Below are 17,929 nucleotides of genomic sequence, written 5' to 3' on the forward strand. Positions count from 1 at the left end.
GATCCTTCGCGGCCTTGCCTACCTCAGAATTTATTGCGCGCCAGTGACGACAGGACTTTTTTTGAGAGAAATTAAGGCATTGCACTTTTAAACGTTAGTATTGGGTTTCAGCTTAAACAAATAAACAAATGATGTAAAAAATGAAGAAAAAACAAAACCTATAAAGCGATTCAAACGTTGACTTATCCTACTAAGTTCCTATACTCTTTATTATACAGAAATTGACCGTGGTGAACATATTTAGACAGTTTGTGAACCCTGTTTTGTTTTCAGACAGTTGAATAAGCCTAACTTTCAAAAAAGTGTAGTAGGCCTACGTTACTGCTACTCATCAACGGCAGCTAGGTAGACTAGACGTCCCATCTAACAATGCTCGGTCCGCCCTTCGAAGGATTCAGCCTCTGAAGTCTGAGTCCTTCGAAAAATGCAACCTCTGAATTGGGACACAGCTACAGTCAGTGTTCCGCAATAGTGTCAGAGGCCTAACATGCCACTATATCCACTAGCACATGTCACTTGTTTTAAGCGACACATTCCACTATCCCATGCCGATGTGCCAATGTGACATTCATGGTATGCAATGTTAATGTCCACTCCAGGGGCCAGATGCATAGTCTAATAACAAGTTGTCATCAGTTCATAACTTTTTTAAGTCAGTTACATAGAAAAAAATTCGATTTGATACCCAAAAGTAAGACTGATTACCCCTAACTAACTGATAGTTGTTCATACTAGTTCTTAAGACTCTCATTATGGTTAATAACGTTTATGCAACTGGACCCAAGAGTAAACCAAATGATAGTTTTATGGCCAAGACCAACCGTTTTGTTTATGATCAAATCAAATATTCTAAAATGAATTACAATTATTTTTAAATGAATCTTTAGGAGACCATACCAAATAGGTATATCTGTAGCATGGTTAATAACGGAAAAATACTGACAACGAAGTCCTGACGAATACAAATCAAGTTCCTGTGTGACGTCAAGCAGTCAGTCAGGACAGGAGGAGGCTCGCGCATAGCATTTCTAACCCACAGTGAGCTGCAATCGTGCCTGACCGGTTACCGTCCCAATACTCCCAACACGTCTGTTTTTATTTTTATTTTTTCCTCTCTCTTTTAGAAGAACCAAACCAAAATCCAAACTGAGGTTGCCTTAGGAAAGGTAGGTTCTTTTGTATAAAACGTAAGATAAAATGGCTGCTTGTGAGAGCGTGAATGCAGAAAATGGCGTCGTTATAGAACAAACACCTGAGAGCGTTTCTGTATGTATTACTGTTCATTTAAAATATTAAAATACGTGTCAGTCGTGTTAGACATATTAATATAACTTGTATGTCTCATTTTGGCTTCTCTCCGTGTCCTGAATCTTGAAAATGCCACGTGACCAAAGATAGCATGCTAGCTAGCCATTACGCCAAATAAATGTTAATATAACGTTATATGTTCACGTTTTGTTGTTAACGTAAGTTTAAGTGATTCGGTCATCTTTCATGCTTTCAAAATATTGATATCTAAAAAGCGTTATTTTTATGGTTTCTGTTTTTTCTTTGTTGCCTTTGTTAACGTTACTGTGTTATCAAGCAAAATGTCTCGCCTCTTTGCTATGAAAGGTGGATAACCATTTTGTTTCCGACCAAATATTCGTTCTATAAAATGTTTGCTAACAGTTAAACATCGATCTCTGATGTAACGTTAGGCCTTTTCGTTTTAAGGAAGAGGAAATCAGTAAATCTCTGACCAGACTAGTAGGCTAACGTTACCTCCTGAGTGTTTGTAATACGCAGTCATTTCATAACCTGTTAGTTGTGTTTTATCATGTGTCCTTAACTTTCTTTATCTCTCATACAGTTCGGATTTCCCCACCCCGCCCTTTGATTATAATTTTTTTGAAGATTCTTCGTTGTCAAGCCGCCAAAGTGGAGAGTGTGATTGCAGAAGGGGGTGCTTCTCGTTTCAGGTGAGATCAAACATCAAGCACTGGCCAGGATTTGGCTACCAGTCTTTCTTAACATCTGTTGAAGAAACCTAGCTTAGCTATAGACTAAAAATATAGGCACTTTTTGCCCTAAATGTATTTAAATATTTTTTTTGTTCAGCAAAATGCTTCATTTTTAGGCACCCTATTTAAATGGGATTTCCCAATGTTGAAGCTTTTCAGGTCAAAATGATATGTATAGGTCTACTCTCATATTAAACACCCATGAACATTGTGTAATGACTGGCATTTCTCTCTATCGCACACTGGTTCAGTTGCGTTTTAGACCCGAGCATCTGCATTGACGCCGCACCAATCGCCTTGAGCAAGTGGACAGTTCAGTCGATTTAACTTAACTCATGACAGAGGGGTAAAGCATTTGCCTGAATTTTTAAAAGGATGTTTGAATTGAAGATTGAAATAATTGATCAAGATGGGAGAGTCACTCAGATATTGGGGTTCTTACCACGTTAAAGATAAAAAGTCATAAGGTGTATTAACTGGTCCACTAGTTCCTTTGTCTTCTGCTTTGCTATTTAAAATGGTTTCCACAACAAATTGGATAACTGTAAGCCAGTTAAGTATTGGTTTGTGGTGGTTGTTGTGTGAAAAGCATTTTGAAGTCGTTAAATCTAATATTGCTTTTGTTCTAGTGCTTCTTCGGGCGGAGGAGGAGGTAGGGGTGCAACTCAGCACTATCCCAAGACTGTCGGCAACAGGTATGCCTTGCTAAAGTCAAAAACATTCCAGCTTTGTTACATGCTTTATAGACTCTAATTGCTTTGTTTGTCTTTAGCGAGTACCTGGGGAAAACCCCAGGGCTTAGCGTTCAGAGATGGGTTCCTTCACGAAGCACTAGACGAGATGTCAACTCCTCCAATGTCAACTCCTCCAATGAAAAAGAACATCACGATGGAATATTTAGGAAAGTGAGAGGGTAAGTGTCCTTAAGGAGCATGAAAATTAAATTTTGTTCACATTTATTTTATAGCACTTTTCTCAATACACATACACAGCAGCTTTACAGAAAATGATTGGGATCAATAATCTATTAGAGGTGACTGTGTCCAAGTTATGCATTTCAGAAGTGTACTTGTACAAATTGCGCAGTAAGCTAACAATGTATTAAAGGCAGAAAAAAATTAGCTGGTGCATGGTGATTCAGAATTTTCAATTCAGCTGTGATGAGCTTAAAAGAAGCCTCTGTTTTTGAGCTCTTTTGTTCGTTGTTTTTTGTTGGCCTTTTGAGCATGTTTTTGTGGTTGTGTCAGCTGATGCTCTCAAGCTCAGATAAGCACAAATCTTTACATGTGGTAAACTGTGGTCTTTGTTTTAACTGGTACAAGATGTTTATTCTTTGCTGTTGCTTTTCTCTTTTAGCATACTTAATAAGCTGACCCCTGAGAAGTTTGACAAGCTATGCCTTGAGCTTCTCAATGCGGGCGTAGACTCTAAACTTGTCCTCAAAGGAGTCATCTTGCTGGTAAGCTGGTATTATAATTTAAAATGGCTCTTTTCTATTTTAAAACGTAATTATTCTTGTGGTGGCAAAGCTGAATTTTAGCACCATTACTCTAGTCTTCAGAGCCAAACGATTCTTTACAAATCATCCTAATACACAACATTTTTTTTTTTTTTTATTGTTGTAAACGTATGTTTCTTAATATTTTTGTGGAAACATGACTTTGGGATTCCTTAAATACAAAGTTCAAAACAAAAGCAAAATAGTATAATTTCTCTCAAACAAAATCTTACTGACCTCAAACTTTTTATTGGTAGTGCTGGTTATTGGTTTTGCTCATGTAATCGATTGATTCATTGTGGTATTAGTTATTGAAATACAAATATTTAGACTATCATTCAACCCTGCTTGGATATTAGTTCTAAGCCAGATTACTTTGCCACTCCTAAAAAAAAAAAGTTCTCAGGAATGTTTTAATACTGAATCTTGCCTTTTTAAAGATCTTAAAAGCAACCGAGATTCATATGCATTTGAAACGAACAAAAAAACAGCTATAAATATAGCTAAACATACTATACACTACTGAAATACATGTGGCTACATTAATTCTGTTGTTTCCCGTAGATCGTAGACAAAGCCCTAGAAGAGCCCAAATACAGCTCACTCTATGCTCAGCTATGTCTGCGTTTGGCAGAGGATGCACCAAACTTTGATGGCCCAACACCTGAAATCCAGTCATCGCAAAAGCAGAGCACAGTGAGTTCCTAAATGCCATTTATTAATTGAATGCCATATCTGTGTTTCTTAAGGGTTTGAATCTGAAAGAGCTGTTAATTTCCAGACATGATTGGTTAGCAAGCTAATTGCCCTTTAGTTTTATTTTCTCATTGTGCACCATATTAATTTTAATAACGGTGTATTTCCCTGCAGACTTTCAGAAGACTTCTAATTTCCAAACTTCAAGATGAATTTGAAAACCGCGCCAAAAATGTTGACCGTGAGTCACTTCTCCCCTGCCAAACCCCACACACGCACACACACACACTGTTTTGTTTTATTGCAAGGCATTATGCTCTGTGGCAGGTTTCTAATATTCAAATGTCTCTGCATTAAGTCTATGACAAACAAGACAACCCTCTCACCTCTGAGGAGGAGGAGCAGCGTGCCATTGCCAAGATCAAGATGCTTGGCAATATCAAATTCATTTCAGAACTCGGAAAACTTGACCTCATCCATGAATCTATCCTTCATAAGTGCATCAAAACAGTATGTATCCTTCTCTATTTCGCTCAACATATCCCACTCATCATTTAGTTGCACTCCATTTTGTTTTTTGGTTAATGGTGAGTCAGTGATTTTGATGAGTCATTCTCTACACTTTCTGTAGCTTTTGGAAAAAAAGAAGAGGGTCCAGCTCAAGGACATGGGAGAGGATCTGGAGTGTCTCTGTCAGATAATGAGGACTGTGGGGCCCAGACTCGACCATGAAAAAGCCAAGGTACCATCTGGCCCAAGAACATTTAAGGGTCACTATTCTTATTCACCAGTAAAAATGGATTGACTGATGAATGGAAACACCAATTTCATGTCTTTCAAGTTTTTACTGTTTTTTTTTTGTTTTTTTTAAGTCTTGTTGGAAATAAAAGTGCAAGTTTAACTTTAAAATACACTTATATCTTATTCACTTTCTTATTCACCAGTAGAAATGGATTGACTGATGAATGGAAACACCAATTTCATGTCTTTCAAGTTTTTACTGGTTTCTTTTTTGTATTTTTTTTTTTAAGTCTTGTTGGAAGTAAAAGTGCAAGTTTAACTTTAAAATACACTTATATCAGTTAAATGTCTTCAAGAAATAATATTTTAATGCTCATATGTAGGTATTAAGGCTTGATTTAAGGTGTTTGGGATGAGTTTCAAATAGGGATGTGCGATATCACAATTTGATCGTGGACGATTGTCTCCACGATATGCTTTTGAAGAAATATCGTGCATTCTATCAGTTGCAGTTCTGGTGTCTCCGTCTAAACATACTGTACAATGCGACGTATATTCACAACAAATGTTAACGCAGAGGAACGGGACACTGCAGTTCACAAAAGTTCATTATATGATGTTTTATTAACAAGGTTCGGGAGGAACAAGTTCTAATGATCAAGCAATCAAGTCGATTGCGACATTAAGTCGACTCGACATTAAGGCTTGTCCGGGACAAGTGGATTTTTTTTGTAGGACAAGTGGAAGTGAAAATTAGTTGTCCCACTGGACAAGTTAAATTTCAAACAAAATAAAATGCCATGTTACTTCACGTTATGTGCCACTCATTACGTCTATTTTACAGATTTAATTTTACCGATTTGAAACGAACACATTTTTTTCCCCACAATCCGTCGAACCAGTGTCCAACTCAGAATGGTTTGATTGGCCAATCAGGAGTCGGTCCAAGTTGAAACATTTTTACCTGCCTCAAAGCGCCAGGAAAAGCTCCAAAAACAAGTCACCTTACAGTTACACTAATAGCACCATACGAATTAAAATGGGAACGAAAATTTGTAACCAAATGGAAATGAATTCTACTGGGTTATTTATGAAGACGGAGTAATGTTCTGTGGCGTCTGTCGGGGGCAACCCAACCCGGCTGACAAGTGACGCTAGCTAGCGTCGGCAGCCGTGTACTGTAAACAAGCATTAATAGCATTTGTATTGGTTAAATGTACATAGTTAAATATTAGCTAATGTTCAGATGTAATGTAGCTACACGTTTTAAAGTATCACTTGGTAAATCAGCATCTGCCGGGTAGAAAGAGCATTTATCAAAAATAAATAATAAAATTATAAATCTTTACCCGGACAAGTGACTTGTGTATGGACAAGTGAAACATAAACTTACTTGACATTATAAAGTTAATGTCCAGCCCTGAATTCATTCCAACCAGCTGTCATCAATCAGTAATCAACAGGTCCACTCAATCAGCATGAGTAAAACCTATAAATATACGCAGTCGGCTCACCCATATTCCTAGACAGTTTTCAGCATCCCTCCACCACCCCATCTCCTCATACTTGCTTGGTTATCTTCCTGACCAGAGATACGGGGGGAGTACTCTGGGTTCGGGCCCAATTTCCGATCTCGGAGCCGCCCTCATTGTTCCAAACCTGTATTAATAAATTTTTTGTGCTGAACACAAATTGTTTTTTGAAATGTGGCTAACCACACAGTTGCTGGTCCCTATTGACTTCCATAAAGAAAATACAGTGCTATGCATAAGTTTAGACACCCATGCTAAAGTTGACTAAAAAGAGGAATAAAAAATCATCTTTTGGAAATTGAACTTAATGCCTTAATTTAAAAAAATAGGAAAAATCCAACCTTTAAGGACACCAATTTTCTTTGTGAATGAATAATGTATCGTAAATAAATAAATGTTCTTCCTTAAAATACAGGGTGCATAAGTTTGGACAACCCTATGTTAAATTCCCATAGAGGCAGGCAGATTTTTATTTTTAAAGGCCAGTTACTTCATGGATCCAGGATACTCTGCATCCTGATAAAGATCCCTTGGCCTCTGGAATTAAAATAGCCCCACATCATCACACACCCTTCACCATACCTGGAGATTGGCATGGTTTTATTTCAGTTAGCCTAACAGCTGGTTTGATTTGCATTGAGAGATGATCTTATGGAAAGTACTCCATGCCAATCTCCAGGTATGGTGAAGGGTGTGTGATGATGTGGGGATATTTTAATTCCAGAGGCCAAGGGAACTTTATCAGGATGCAGAGTATCCTGGATCCATGAAGTAACTGGCCTTTAAAAATAAAAATCTGCCTGCCTCTATGGGAATTTAACATAGGGGTGTCCAAACTTATGCACCCTGTATTTTAAGGAAGAACATTTATTTATTTACGATACATTATTCATTCACAAAGAAAATTGGTGTCCTTAAAGGTTAGATTTTTCCTATTTTTTTAAATTAAGGCATTAAGTTCAATTTCCAAAAGATGATTTTTTATTCCTCTTTTTAGTCAACTTTAGCATGGGTGTCTAAACTTATGCATAGCACTGTATATACTATGGAAGTCACTGGGGTACATCAACTGGTTACCCACATTCTTCCAAATAACTTTTTTTTTTTTTTCAACAGAAGATACATTTATTTGGGTTTAAAACCATTTGAGTTAATTGACAATTTTTATGACTATTTTGTTACCTAAGGATTTGTTTTTAAAATGGGGACAATAGTTGGCTGTAATGCTCAGTCACTTGCAAAATAGTAAAACCAACATGAAAAAGAATTGTGATAAAATTGTGAATTTTTATATATTTTTGCCATATCGTCCACCCCTAGTTTCAACCATAAAACTATTGTCGCAGGCTCCTATTCTTTCTAAAATAGACTGCTTAATTTCACCTTGTTCCTAACATTGGTCAGTTTTCTTGAAATTGGCCTTATATTTGAAAGAACCAAACCATGACTGATTGGAATAATGGCATTGTGACTTTTTGGAAGCAGTTTTTTTTTTTCTAAAGCAGTTTTAAGAGGATGACAGCCATTGTGTAGCATGATTGTAATTTCTTTGTGGGAATACTTCATTTATTGTTGCCTTTCCCACAGTCTTTAATGGATCAGTACTTTGGCCGTATGCGATCCTTAATGAACAACAAGGATTTGCCTGCAAGGATTCGTTTCCTACTGCAGGACACTGTGGAGCTGAGAGAGAACAATTGGGTTCCTCGCAAAGCTTTCATCGACAACGGACCAAAGACGATTAACCAGATTCGTCAAGATGCAGTGAAGGTGAGTCGGTGGTTTTTCTTTCAGGTTTTACAAAATACTGTCAAATATTATTTTTAGGCTAAAGAGTCATTGACTTCTATTAAAAACTGATGTAAGTTTAAATAGTGTTGGTTATTAGAAGCTTTTATCTTTCCTTTTGTGAAGGATTTGGGTGTTTTTATTCCACCCATGAACCAGGGAATGAGAATGGACTTCTTCCTAGAAGGCCCCTTTATGCCGAACAGGATGAAACTGGATAGAGAAACTCTCGGGGGATTGGCCGATATGTTTGGTCAGATTCCAGGTGAGTTAAGAACCTATGAATTGTATTGATCAACGGTCTCTTGATAAATGTGCCATGTCTTCATATTAACTCCATTTATATGTGCAGGTATTGGCATAGGAACTGGTCCAGGTGTGATCCAGGACAGATTTTCCCCCACCCTAGGACGTCATCGTACAAATCCTCTTTTCAATGGCCACAGTGGACATATGACCTCCCAACCACAGTCACAATTTGACTTGGGTATGAAGCCTTTCATCAAGTCTAACCAGGTAAGCATAAACATTTTTTTTCAGCAATAATTTGCCTTTTTCAAAGCAGTTTATGAGATTGCTAAATAACTGTATATCCTTAGGGACAAAATCAGCATTTTCACAATCAAAACCAGAACCATTCGAACCAGCAGCAAGCTCAATCTAAAGACATGCCTCCACGCTTTAAGAAGGGGGGTCAGCTCAATGCAGATGAGGTATGCCTGAGGCACTAAATATTGAGTAAAACATCTTGCACCCTGTGATTATAAAAAGACGCGTTATTCTGAGGGACTCAACTGGATAGTAGTTTTCTTTCTTTCTTTGTCTGTTCTCTTTATTTTTATCTCCTCCTTTTGCTTCTCTCCTATCCCTCATTCTTGAACTCCTACCCAGTCCGCTGACTGCGATTATGAGATATGAGGGTGTGAATTGGTACAATGGTCTTAAGCATTTTAATCTTTGTAATTAACCTAACAATGTTTGTTTTTACCATGATCCATTCTTACAGATCAGCCTTAGACCTGCTCAGTCCTTCCTTTTGAACAAAAACCAAGTGCCAAAACTGCAGCCCCAGATTCCCACCATGATTCCTCCCAGTGCTCAGCCTCCACGGACACAGACTCCACCACTTGGACAGGTATAAATCTCTCTAAGCTTTGCTGAACTCTTTTTTTTTTTTACAACTAATTACATATGGGAGCAATTCATTGCTATTATAGGGTTTTAATATTATCTTGCCAGTGTGCTGATCATCTTTCATGTGTTCTTTTTAGCCTCCTCAACTTGGTCTGAAATCCAACCCCCCTCTGATCCAGGAGAAACCTCAGAAGACTATTAAGAAACCACCACCTACTAAGGAAGAACTGCTGAAAATGACTGTGGGTATCTTTGTTTGTTATACTTTTATGTTTAAAGCATTTATCACTGATTGTTGGAGATTTTCTAATGGTTCACTGATTGTTTACAACAGGAGAACATTGTGACGGAGTATCTGAACAGTAAGAACATGGAGGATGCTGTCATTGGTGTGAGAGAGATGAAAGCTCCCAAACATTTTCTGCCAGAGATGTTGAGTAAGATCATCCTCTGTTCTCTGGAGAGAACTGATGAAGACCGAGAACAAGCTAGCACTCTTATCAATACACTGCGAACTGAGGGCTTCATCACTGGGGAAAACTTCATGTGTGTAAGTTACCCTTTTTTTTTTTTTTTTTTTTAAGCAATCAAAAGGGTTTGCATTTAGCATTTCACTGCTAATTCCAATAATTGTGCTTTGTCATCAGGCTCTGCTGAATGTCTTGGATCAATGCCCTAAGATTGAGGTGGACATTCCTCTGGTAAAGTCATACCTAGCCCAGTTTGCAGCACGAGCCGTCATCGCTGAGCTGGTCAGTGTGGCAGAACTGGCTCATCCACTGGAGAATGGCAACCACTTTCCTCTTTTCCTGCTCTGCCTGCAGCAAGCTTCCAAGCTCAAGGACCGCGAGTGGCTCACAGATCTCTTCCAGCAGAGCAAGGTCAACATGCAGAAGATGCTTCCTGGTAAGTCTCCTACACTTAGAGGTTTTTATTATACAACTCTGGAATACTCGACTTTGATGGTCAATTACTGCATTTGATGTTGTTTTTTGCAGTGAAAATTTGAAATGTTTTTGCTATATCAGCAGAAAAGTCCTCTGAAAGATTTTTTATTATTATTTGTTAGATATGTTGATAATAAATGGGATTGATTTAGTGGATTATTATTTTTATTTTTCAGAAATCGACCAGAATAAGGACCGTATGTTGGAAGTTCTTGAGGGGAAAGGTCTGAGTTTCCTCTTCCCCTTGCTAAAACTGGAGAAGGAACTGCTGAAACAAATCAAGGCAGACCCCTCCCCTCAGACCATCTACAAGTGGATCAAAGACAATATTTCTCTCAAACTCCACACAGACAAGGGCTTCGTCAACATACTTATGACCAGGTACAACCCACTGTATCTTCTTCACATCTACAAATGCAGATATATGCAACTCAGATTTTGCTATAATTAATGTAGTAGTTTACAAGCCTTGCTGTTTTTCCATTTAACAGTTTCCTGCAGTACTTCTTTGCTGAGCTTGGTGTGACCGAAGGTGACGAGCAACTTTCCTCACCTTCTAAAGAGCAGCTGGACCAGGAGAAGCAACTATTACTCGCCTTCAAGCCAGTCATGCAGAAGTTCCTCCACGATCACACTGACCTGCAGATCAGTGCCCTGTACGCCCTGCAGGTGCACTGCAATTCCAACGCTTTCCCAAAAGGTACAGAAACTACTGTGATTTGTAAGATTCTGTCCCTGTTGAGATCAATAAAACATGACTTTCTTATTTGAGGTATGAGGCTCTTATTTTATCTTTTTTTTTTATTGCAATTTAGGTATGTTGCTTCGCTACTTTGTCCACTTTTATGACCTGGAGATCATTGAGGAGGAAGCTTTCATTGCATGGAAAGAAGACGTTTCCCAAGAATTTCCTGGAAAAGGAAAAGCCTTATTTCAGGTGTGTATTTAACTAATGCAGTGTTCTCAAACACAAAGTTCACTCTATCTCTCTTCAGTACAAGCATGTACATTTACAAATCTTTTTCTTTTCAGGTGAACCAGTGGCTGACTTGGCTTGAGACGGCTGAGGAAGAGGAGTCAGAGGAGGAAGCCGACTGAGGAGGGACTAATCCTCATAGTACATATAAATTTCCTGCTACATGACTTGCTGTCTTCTCTTTGGTTCCCACACTCTTTGCAGTAGCTCACACTCAGACAGCTTTATTACACTGCTGCTAGGCTCATGAATTAAACGAAAGGCATAGTAATACCAATATCGTAATGTCTCTGTTTGCTTGTATCCTAACCAATGTCTGGCTTGTTATCGGTTTTATTTTTAGATGATAGATAACCACTATGCTTTTTCAGTAGAAAAAGTGTTAGTCAAATTTTCCTTACATGTTCTGCCTGGTTTAATCTGTTTTTGTTTCACGAGACACAGGACAGGAAACATTTTGATGTCTGCGAAAGTTAAGCAGTCACTATATAGAACCAATGATTTGTTTGCAGTCTGTCTGGGGCATTGGTTAACATTAATCATGAGATCCTAGTTGAAAGGCCTTCATAGGTTACGCTGTAGACACTTTTAGTGTTATTCTGGGTCGGTTGCAATATCCTTCAACCCTCGTGCATGATTTAAACATCTAAAACTGTAATCACTGTAACTTTTTAGCAGTTTCCACTTCTACCTCCTGAATAAGCGTTATTTAGTACAGGCTTCTGATATGTCTAAATTTAGTCTTGAATTTAAGATCCAGAACAACTGCATAGTCATTCAGTTTTGCACAACACACTACCTAATATCTCAGCTTGCAGTAGTTTAAGTATTATCATTCAAGATTCCGATATCAAGCTACTAGTGTCAACTTAATGCCTCTGCTGCCCCAGCCTTACTTAATGTTGTCTGCAGTGTGGTCTGACAAGGTAACTGAGATGTGTTCTGTCTGATGGCTGTTGTAATGTTGCCCTTCAGGTCCAAATGATCTGCTGCAAATTATTCCAATCTTAACCCTTAAACTGGTGGATTATTTTAACCTGCCTTTTAATTGATCATTAAACGTAAATGAAAACCCTCAATGCCCATTAAAGGGGAAAGGCTTTTGCCCTTGTCAATAAGGGGTTCTCAAACAACCTTTTATTGACAGGTGTTTAATTGTATTTGACAGTTAATCTTGTTATACTTGCATTTGCCAACATGTTAACTGATCCAATTGTCAAATGAAATGGCTTATGATCATGTCATTGTAAGGCTGTTTAGTGCTGGATTCACCACTATTGCTGAATTTACAATAAAGGAAAAACTTGATCAGCTCTAGTGTTTTAAGTGCAGTTATTCCTCATCAGTGGGGATCCAGAAATAGTCCACTTTCCTGTTTCTCCTTGAAAATCCAGAATCGTGGGAGTCTGCCATTGGTGACAGCTCACTGAAGTGGGGTGGGCCAGTGTCTCTTCCAACTCGAGGTGCTGCCACCCTGTACATTGTTCTGCTGAAGGGATGAGACAAATTAAGTCAAGACATTGGTCTTAATTTAGCATTGGTAAGAAAAGAGAGAAAAAGACCTACCTCCCTGACCTCTTCTCTGAATCCTCACTGTTGAGGTCAGGTGTAGATATATACACAGGGTCTCCTTCCTGTTGGGGGCATATTGTTTAATGCTATTATAAAAAATAAAAAAAAGTTTATTAATGTGCATATCAGAAACTACCGTGAAGTTTCTTGGTGTGCCGTCTTGATTTTTCAGGATCTTAACCCTCTGGTCGCTTTCAGTCATACACAGGAAGTAGCTCTTAATATTAGCTTGACACTGAAGTGAGATGCGAGTGTTATTGGTATCATCAAAGAACATTCTAAAGAGTAATTTGACTAGTAAGACTAGTAAGGAAAATTATAAAATAAGATGCAAGAAAAATTCAGTTTACTTGTGTTATAATGATGATAAACACAAAAGGAACTCTTCACGCTACAATCAGGAGGACTTACGGCTTTGGTCTGCCTCCGAGACTTCAGCTCTTCCTGGGCTCTGATGACTTCTGCCAGGGCCTGGTGTTTCTCTCTCCAGCTGAGACACTCCCTGGTGCGATCCTGCCTCTCCTGCTCAACTAAATGTCTTTCCTGCTCCGCTTCCTGCAGGGCTTTATTGGCCCTCTCACTCCGCTCTTCAGCAACCAAAGCTCTGCGTCTGGAGTTCACCTCCCTGCAGAGGAGACAGACAGCATCATGAACCATTCCCATTTAACTTTTATTGCATTATAATGGCCCTAATTCTGGCATGCCAGCCAGGATCTTTTGCTTAAATTACAAAAGATAAATGGCGCTTCCGAATGCTTGTGAGCTTACTTTTCCATTATCTTCACATTCTCCTCAGTCAGTTCTTTCAGTTTGTGTCGTAATGTGTTCCTCTCATCTTCCAGTATTCTGTTCTCCTCCAGGAAAGTCTGCTTTTCTCCTGACGCCCTGTCTAGTTTAAGCTTGGTCTCAAAGTAATTCTTTTCAGCCTGTGCTAAAAGTAGCTGGACATCTTTGTGCTATGGATGACAGTAAGCAAATTAGTTTAATTTCAGTGGAGCCATAGTGTATATTTTCATGATATTGTATGTGTACCTCTTTCTTGAGCAGCTGTAGTTCTTCGCCCAGCCGTGTTTTGTCAGCTAGTGTAAGATCTTTTTCTTGCCTGCTGTCTAGTGCTCGGGTCTCTGCCAGTGCCCTGCTCTTGTCCGCCTCTGCTCGAGCTCTATCAGCATCCTCAGCTGCCCTGGAACACAGTGTCGCCCTCTGCTGGCTGAGATACACCTTCTGTTTCAACTTATTATAACAAAGGAGAGAAAACTTGTATTATTATTTTGTTCTTGTTCTTATATTTCAAGATGTTTAATGTGCACACCTCTTTAACTTGGGCCTGGAGTTCCTGGTTGAGATTCCGCAGGTTTCTCATGGTGAGCTCACTCTCAGTTCTCATCATGATCCTTTCCATGTGAATTTCGTTAGACAGATACTTGTTCTCCTTTTTCAGGTCCTCACATTCCTGAACACAGATACAGCGACAATGAGGGTCACTAGGCATCCAAGACACAAAGTATATTGATGGAGAATGTTTCAAATACTTATAATAAGAGTTAAAAAGATACTTTAATAACTATTAACAGCTTTTGTTGTTTAATATGTCTGTGGAAACTATACATACACACAAACACACACACACACACATATATAATTACTTGTACTGACATTATATTGTCTTCAACATAACTTGAAAATGATAATACAAGTATTTTACTGGCATTGAAAATTACTTGATTACAAGCTTACAAGATTACAAGCTAGACAAAATTACAAGATTACAAACGTCATTCACAATGTTCTGAAATATGAGGCAGAATTATATTCAGTATAAATACATCCTAATGTTCAGAATGTGCCCTCAGGATGTTGCTCTGATGTTCTCCATCATGTCGGCACCTACCTTCCTCTTCCTCACTAGTTCTCCCTGCAGGTGGTTGATCTGCAGGAAGGACCCGCTGGCGCTCAGAGCACTGACGGGTCGGACTGCACGTACAGGTCTTCGAGGAGGGTGTGTGGGTTTCGAAACTCCTTTAATCTCCTCAATGCTTTCGAATCGTCCCCCCATGTTGTTGCTGCTGTGAGAAAGGGACTTAAAAATACCGCTGTCTGAAGCATAGGTCTTCATTGAAATCAGATTCTGGAGCTCTCCGTGAGAGGTGGCCCTTAGGGTCATCGCTCTGACGACGCTGAAACCAGTTTCAAACTTTAACTTTTGAGCAGTTTTAAAATGTTTTTTTTGTTTGTTTTGTTTTTTTGCTCCTGTCGACCCAGAGTCCCTGTAGAAGTGCATGCAATGGGAACTAAGGAGACTCACCAACATGCAGCCTAGTTTAATTATTTATAAGGAAATGTTATACCACCACAGAGGGAGCAGAAACTCTATGCTACCACAAGGATTGAAACACAGCTCTCCTCATCCTTGACTAATTGCACCATAGTGCCTCTCAAAATCCTGAAATACGCTGGTTAGGGTTCACAGCATATTGGTAATGATGCCAGGACTGAAGACTGACTAGATTGTTTTAATTTTCTGATGCAAATGTGAGTGGTGTTAAGCAGACAAATTTCGCTACCAAGATGTGTCTGGGTGGTTCCTCAAAGGTGTCTATCATTTTCTGATCATTACATATGGCTCACCCTACATAAGTCTCTTGGCAATTTCCCATTTTATCGTCCACCAAAGCAAAAATCTTGAGCCTGGTCACTTGGAAAAATAATAGCACTCCATAAAATAAAGCGATTTGAGTTATCATTCATGTTTGGACCACAATCAGTGCTGGACACATTGCTTGCCAAAGTTCAAGGTTATTTACAAGCAACACTATTTAATACACTGTATTATTACACTGGTCTCTAAAATACTTGATTCTGATTGGTCAATCGCATATATCTAATAACATTTTTTTAATTAGATTATTTTTAGTTAGATTAATTTAAAAAAGAATTAAGTATAAAATCAAATCAAGATTTAATGTCCATGTATTAATTTATTTTGCGATTAGGCCTACTCGTTATCACACCATCAGGATGATCATTGTTACATTACAAGCAACTTACCAAATGTGTGAAACACTCTAAAAATGATTAGCACACTAAAATGGATATATAGCATACAAGTGACTTAAGTAACTAACTAATTGTTATTCAGAATGGTTCTGCATTATGGCCCTATAGTCTACCTCAATAACACCCGATCCTTTACAAGGAGTGTTGGGGAAAGTTACTTTTAAAAGTAATGTGTTATATTTTATCAATTAACTAATTCTGTTACTTTTAATGGAAAGTAGTATTACTGTACTTTTGTATTACTTTTTCTCATCTAACCTGGGCTTGCTTCTTTGTTTTTTAATAAAAAGAAAGTTATATTTTTGGCTCATGTAAAGAGCCTTTCACATCAAAAGTTAAATGAATAAGCCCCAAACTGAAAGAAATGCAAAATTGTACCTGTACAGTAGAGGGCGCAGCTCAAACAAACCTTTCAGCTCACGGCAATTCGTACGAATTTTACGAGGTGGCTAATTCGTACCAATTCATGCGACCTCACTCATACGAATTCGTACGATTTGTCTAAACCCACGTGATGGGCAGGTTTAGGGGCGGGGTCAGGGCTAGGTTCAAACGAATTTTGCAACTCGTAAAATATGCACGATTTAGCAAAAATCGTACAAATTCTTACGAATTAGCCACCTCGTAAAATTCGTACGAATTAGCCACCTCGTAAAATTCGTACGAATTGCCGTGAGCTGAAAGGTTTGTTTGAGCTGCGCCCTCTATTCTTCTCTGCAGCAATTCAAAAAATGAAAGACATGTGCTGTTTAACTAAAGCCATTTTTGCTTATTCGTATGACTGAATTAGATAATCTGAGGTCAGCAGCAAAGACATTAGTTAATAAAGTGAGATTAAATACATTTATGCAGTGAAATACAGTATATTGTGTTATTTATCATTTAATTATTGCAGGGTTTTGCATTTCACTATTTTTATTCATTTTGAGGATACTTAATCTGTTTTTGTGCAAGTGAGATGGGTAAATGCATGCTCACAATAGTGTGGAACTATAACCATCATGTTTACACAACGCCTCAGCATTTACTCCCGATTTCTCTAAACATGGGGACAGGAGAGGTGTCAGGCAATAAATGGGGGACAAAAGTAACTTGCGTCACTTATTTGAAAAATGAACTCAGATATTTGTAAGTTGAAAAGTATGCGTTACTTTGTTGCTTGAAAAAATATCTGATTACGTATCCCACGTTACTTGGAATTTGTTACCCCCCAACACTGTTTACAAGTATTGATTCCCTTCACTTTACAGACTAGGCATGGAAACTCAACCCTCTCTATTATTCAAGCAGAGTGAAGCAGCACAAAAAGGACAAGTTCCACTGGCCTAGTTAGCTTTGTTTGTGATTTGCTATAAACATTAAATGCCTAGTAACAACAATTCAATTTGATTCTGTCATTTGAACAAAAACTGATTTTCTTGTAACATTTTTTGACTACAAACTATAAAGGAAGCAGAGAACACAAACCTCTTCAAATGACAGAAGAAGAAAATTGAAAGTCCCAGTCAAAACCTTTTGTGGTCTATATCCTGTGATCTCTGCACAGTCAGGGAAATATTATGTTGTTATGTTCTAAGTCAGGAATTAAGTGATGAGATAATAAATTATGTGAATCTGCAAAATGGCAGGATGCTTCGAATAACTTCCTGTCATTTTGTACAACCTTTCATGTGGGTTCATAGGAGGAGGAGATTTTTGCCTGATTGGTCTTCGCTAGACTAACAGCCTGTAATGCGCTGTTCTCAGTCCCAGCTTCTTGCAATAGCTTCTTGCATGCCACTTGGCTGGTTGCTTTGAATGTGACTTGGTAATGAGCCTTTCTGTTTATGTAGCCTTCAAAATTGCTGACAACACTGAAAAGAATGACCTGAAGAAGGAAGCAGGCCTACCTCGGATGTCACTCATGCTATACACACATTATACATGTTTCACTTGGATATTTGGATAAAAAAAACATCAAGGACATCAACAATGAATTTAAACTG

At 38.3% G+C, this 17,929-nt stretch overlaps 2 protein-coding genes across 3 annotated transcripts; one reads left to right on the forward strand and one right to left on the reverse strand.

The window, feature by feature from the left end:
* The first annotated feature begins 937 nt into the window (after positions 1 to 937).
* On the forward strand, positions 938 to 12,071 carry eif4g2b (eukaryotic translation initiation factor 4, gamma 2b). Of its 2 annotated transcripts, none has more exons than XM_079620771.1 (21): positions 938 to 1,166; positions 1,853 to 1,961; positions 2,633 to 2,698; positions 2,776 to 2,916; positions 3,360 to 3,462; positions 4,066 to 4,197; positions 4,372 to 4,438; positions 4,556 to 4,707; positions 4,829 to 4,939; positions 8,058 to 8,240; positions 8,385 to 8,523; positions 8,611 to 8,774; positions 8,858 to 8,971; positions 9,265 to 9,393; positions 9,530 to 9,634; positions 9,727 to 9,942; positions 10,040 to 10,298; positions 10,516 to 10,720; positions 10,831 to 11,039; positions 11,155 to 11,276; positions 11,372 to 12,071. In XM_079620771.1, the coding sequence occupies exons 8-21, from the start codon at positions 4,624 to 4,626 to the stop codon at positions 11,435 to 11,437; spliced, it is 2,106 nt and encodes a 701-aa protein (XP_079476897.1). In that variant the 5' UTR covers positions 938 to 1,166; positions 1,853 to 1,961; positions 2,633 to 2,698; positions 2,776 to 2,916; positions 3,360 to 3,462; positions 4,066 to 4,197; positions 4,372 to 4,438; positions 4,556 to 4,623; the 3' UTR covers positions 11,438 to 12,071. The 2 variants fall into 2 exon arrangements, with proteins under 2 accessions (XP_079476897.1, XP_079476898.1); XM_079620772.1 differs by having other exon boundaries at positions 8,418 to 8,523.
* A 375-nt stretch (positions 12,072 to 12,446) lies between these two features.
* LOC307002851 (uncharacterized protein) lies at positions 12,447 to 17,448 on the reverse strand. Its single transcript, XM_079620773.1, has 9 exons — positions 17,412 to 17,448; positions 14,779 to 14,953; positions 14,200 to 14,340; positions 13,920 to 14,120; positions 13,656 to 13,843; positions 13,299 to 13,512; positions 13,024 to 13,122; positions 12,882 to 12,949; positions 12,447 to 12,804 (listed from the first exon to the last, which is right to left on the reverse strand). Exons 2-9 carry the CDS (start codon positions 14,941 to 14,943, stop codon positions 12,648 to 12,650), a joined length of 1,233 nt encoding a protein of 410 aa, XP_079476899.1. The 5' UTR covers positions 14,944 to 14,953; positions 17,412 to 17,448; the 3' UTR covers positions 12,447 to 12,647.
* Positions 17,449 to 17,929: the final 481 nt, after the last annotated feature.

This window comes from Phoxinus phoxinus (genome assembly GCF_949152265.1).
Source record: "Phoxinus phoxinus genome assembly, chromosome: 8".
Classification (NCBI taxonomy): Eukaryota; Metazoa; Chordata; class Actinopteri; order Cypriniformes; family Leuciscidae; genus Phoxinus; species Phoxinus phoxinus.

Bases quoted from the DNA above. Each gene is read 5' to 3' on its own strand.
- LOC307002851 (XM_079620773.1), bottom strand. From the start codon at position 14,943: ATGGGGGGACGATTCGAAAGCATTGAGGAGATTAAAGGAGTTTCGAAA. The intron at 14,121-14,199 runs GTGTGCACATTA...TGTTATAATAAG, and splicing joins TCCAGGCCCAAGTTAAAGAG to TTGAAACAGAAGGTGTATCT. The intron at 13,123-13,298 runs GTAAGTCCTCCT...ATCTCACTTCAG, and splicing joins CTCGGAGGCAGACCAAAGCC to TGTCAAGCTAATATTAAGAG.
- eif4g2b (XM_079620771.1), top strand. From the start codon at position 4,624: ATGCTTGGCAATATCAAATTCATTTCAGAACTCGGAAAACTTGACCTC. The intron at 4,708-4,828 runs GTATGTATCCTT...CACTTTCTGTAG, and splicing joins TTCATAAGTGCATCAAAACA to CTTTTGGAAAAAAAGAAGAG. The intron at 8,775-8,857 runs GTAAGCATAAAC...GTATATCCTTAG, and splicing joins CTTTCATCAAGTCTAACCAG to GGACAAAATCAGCATTTTCA.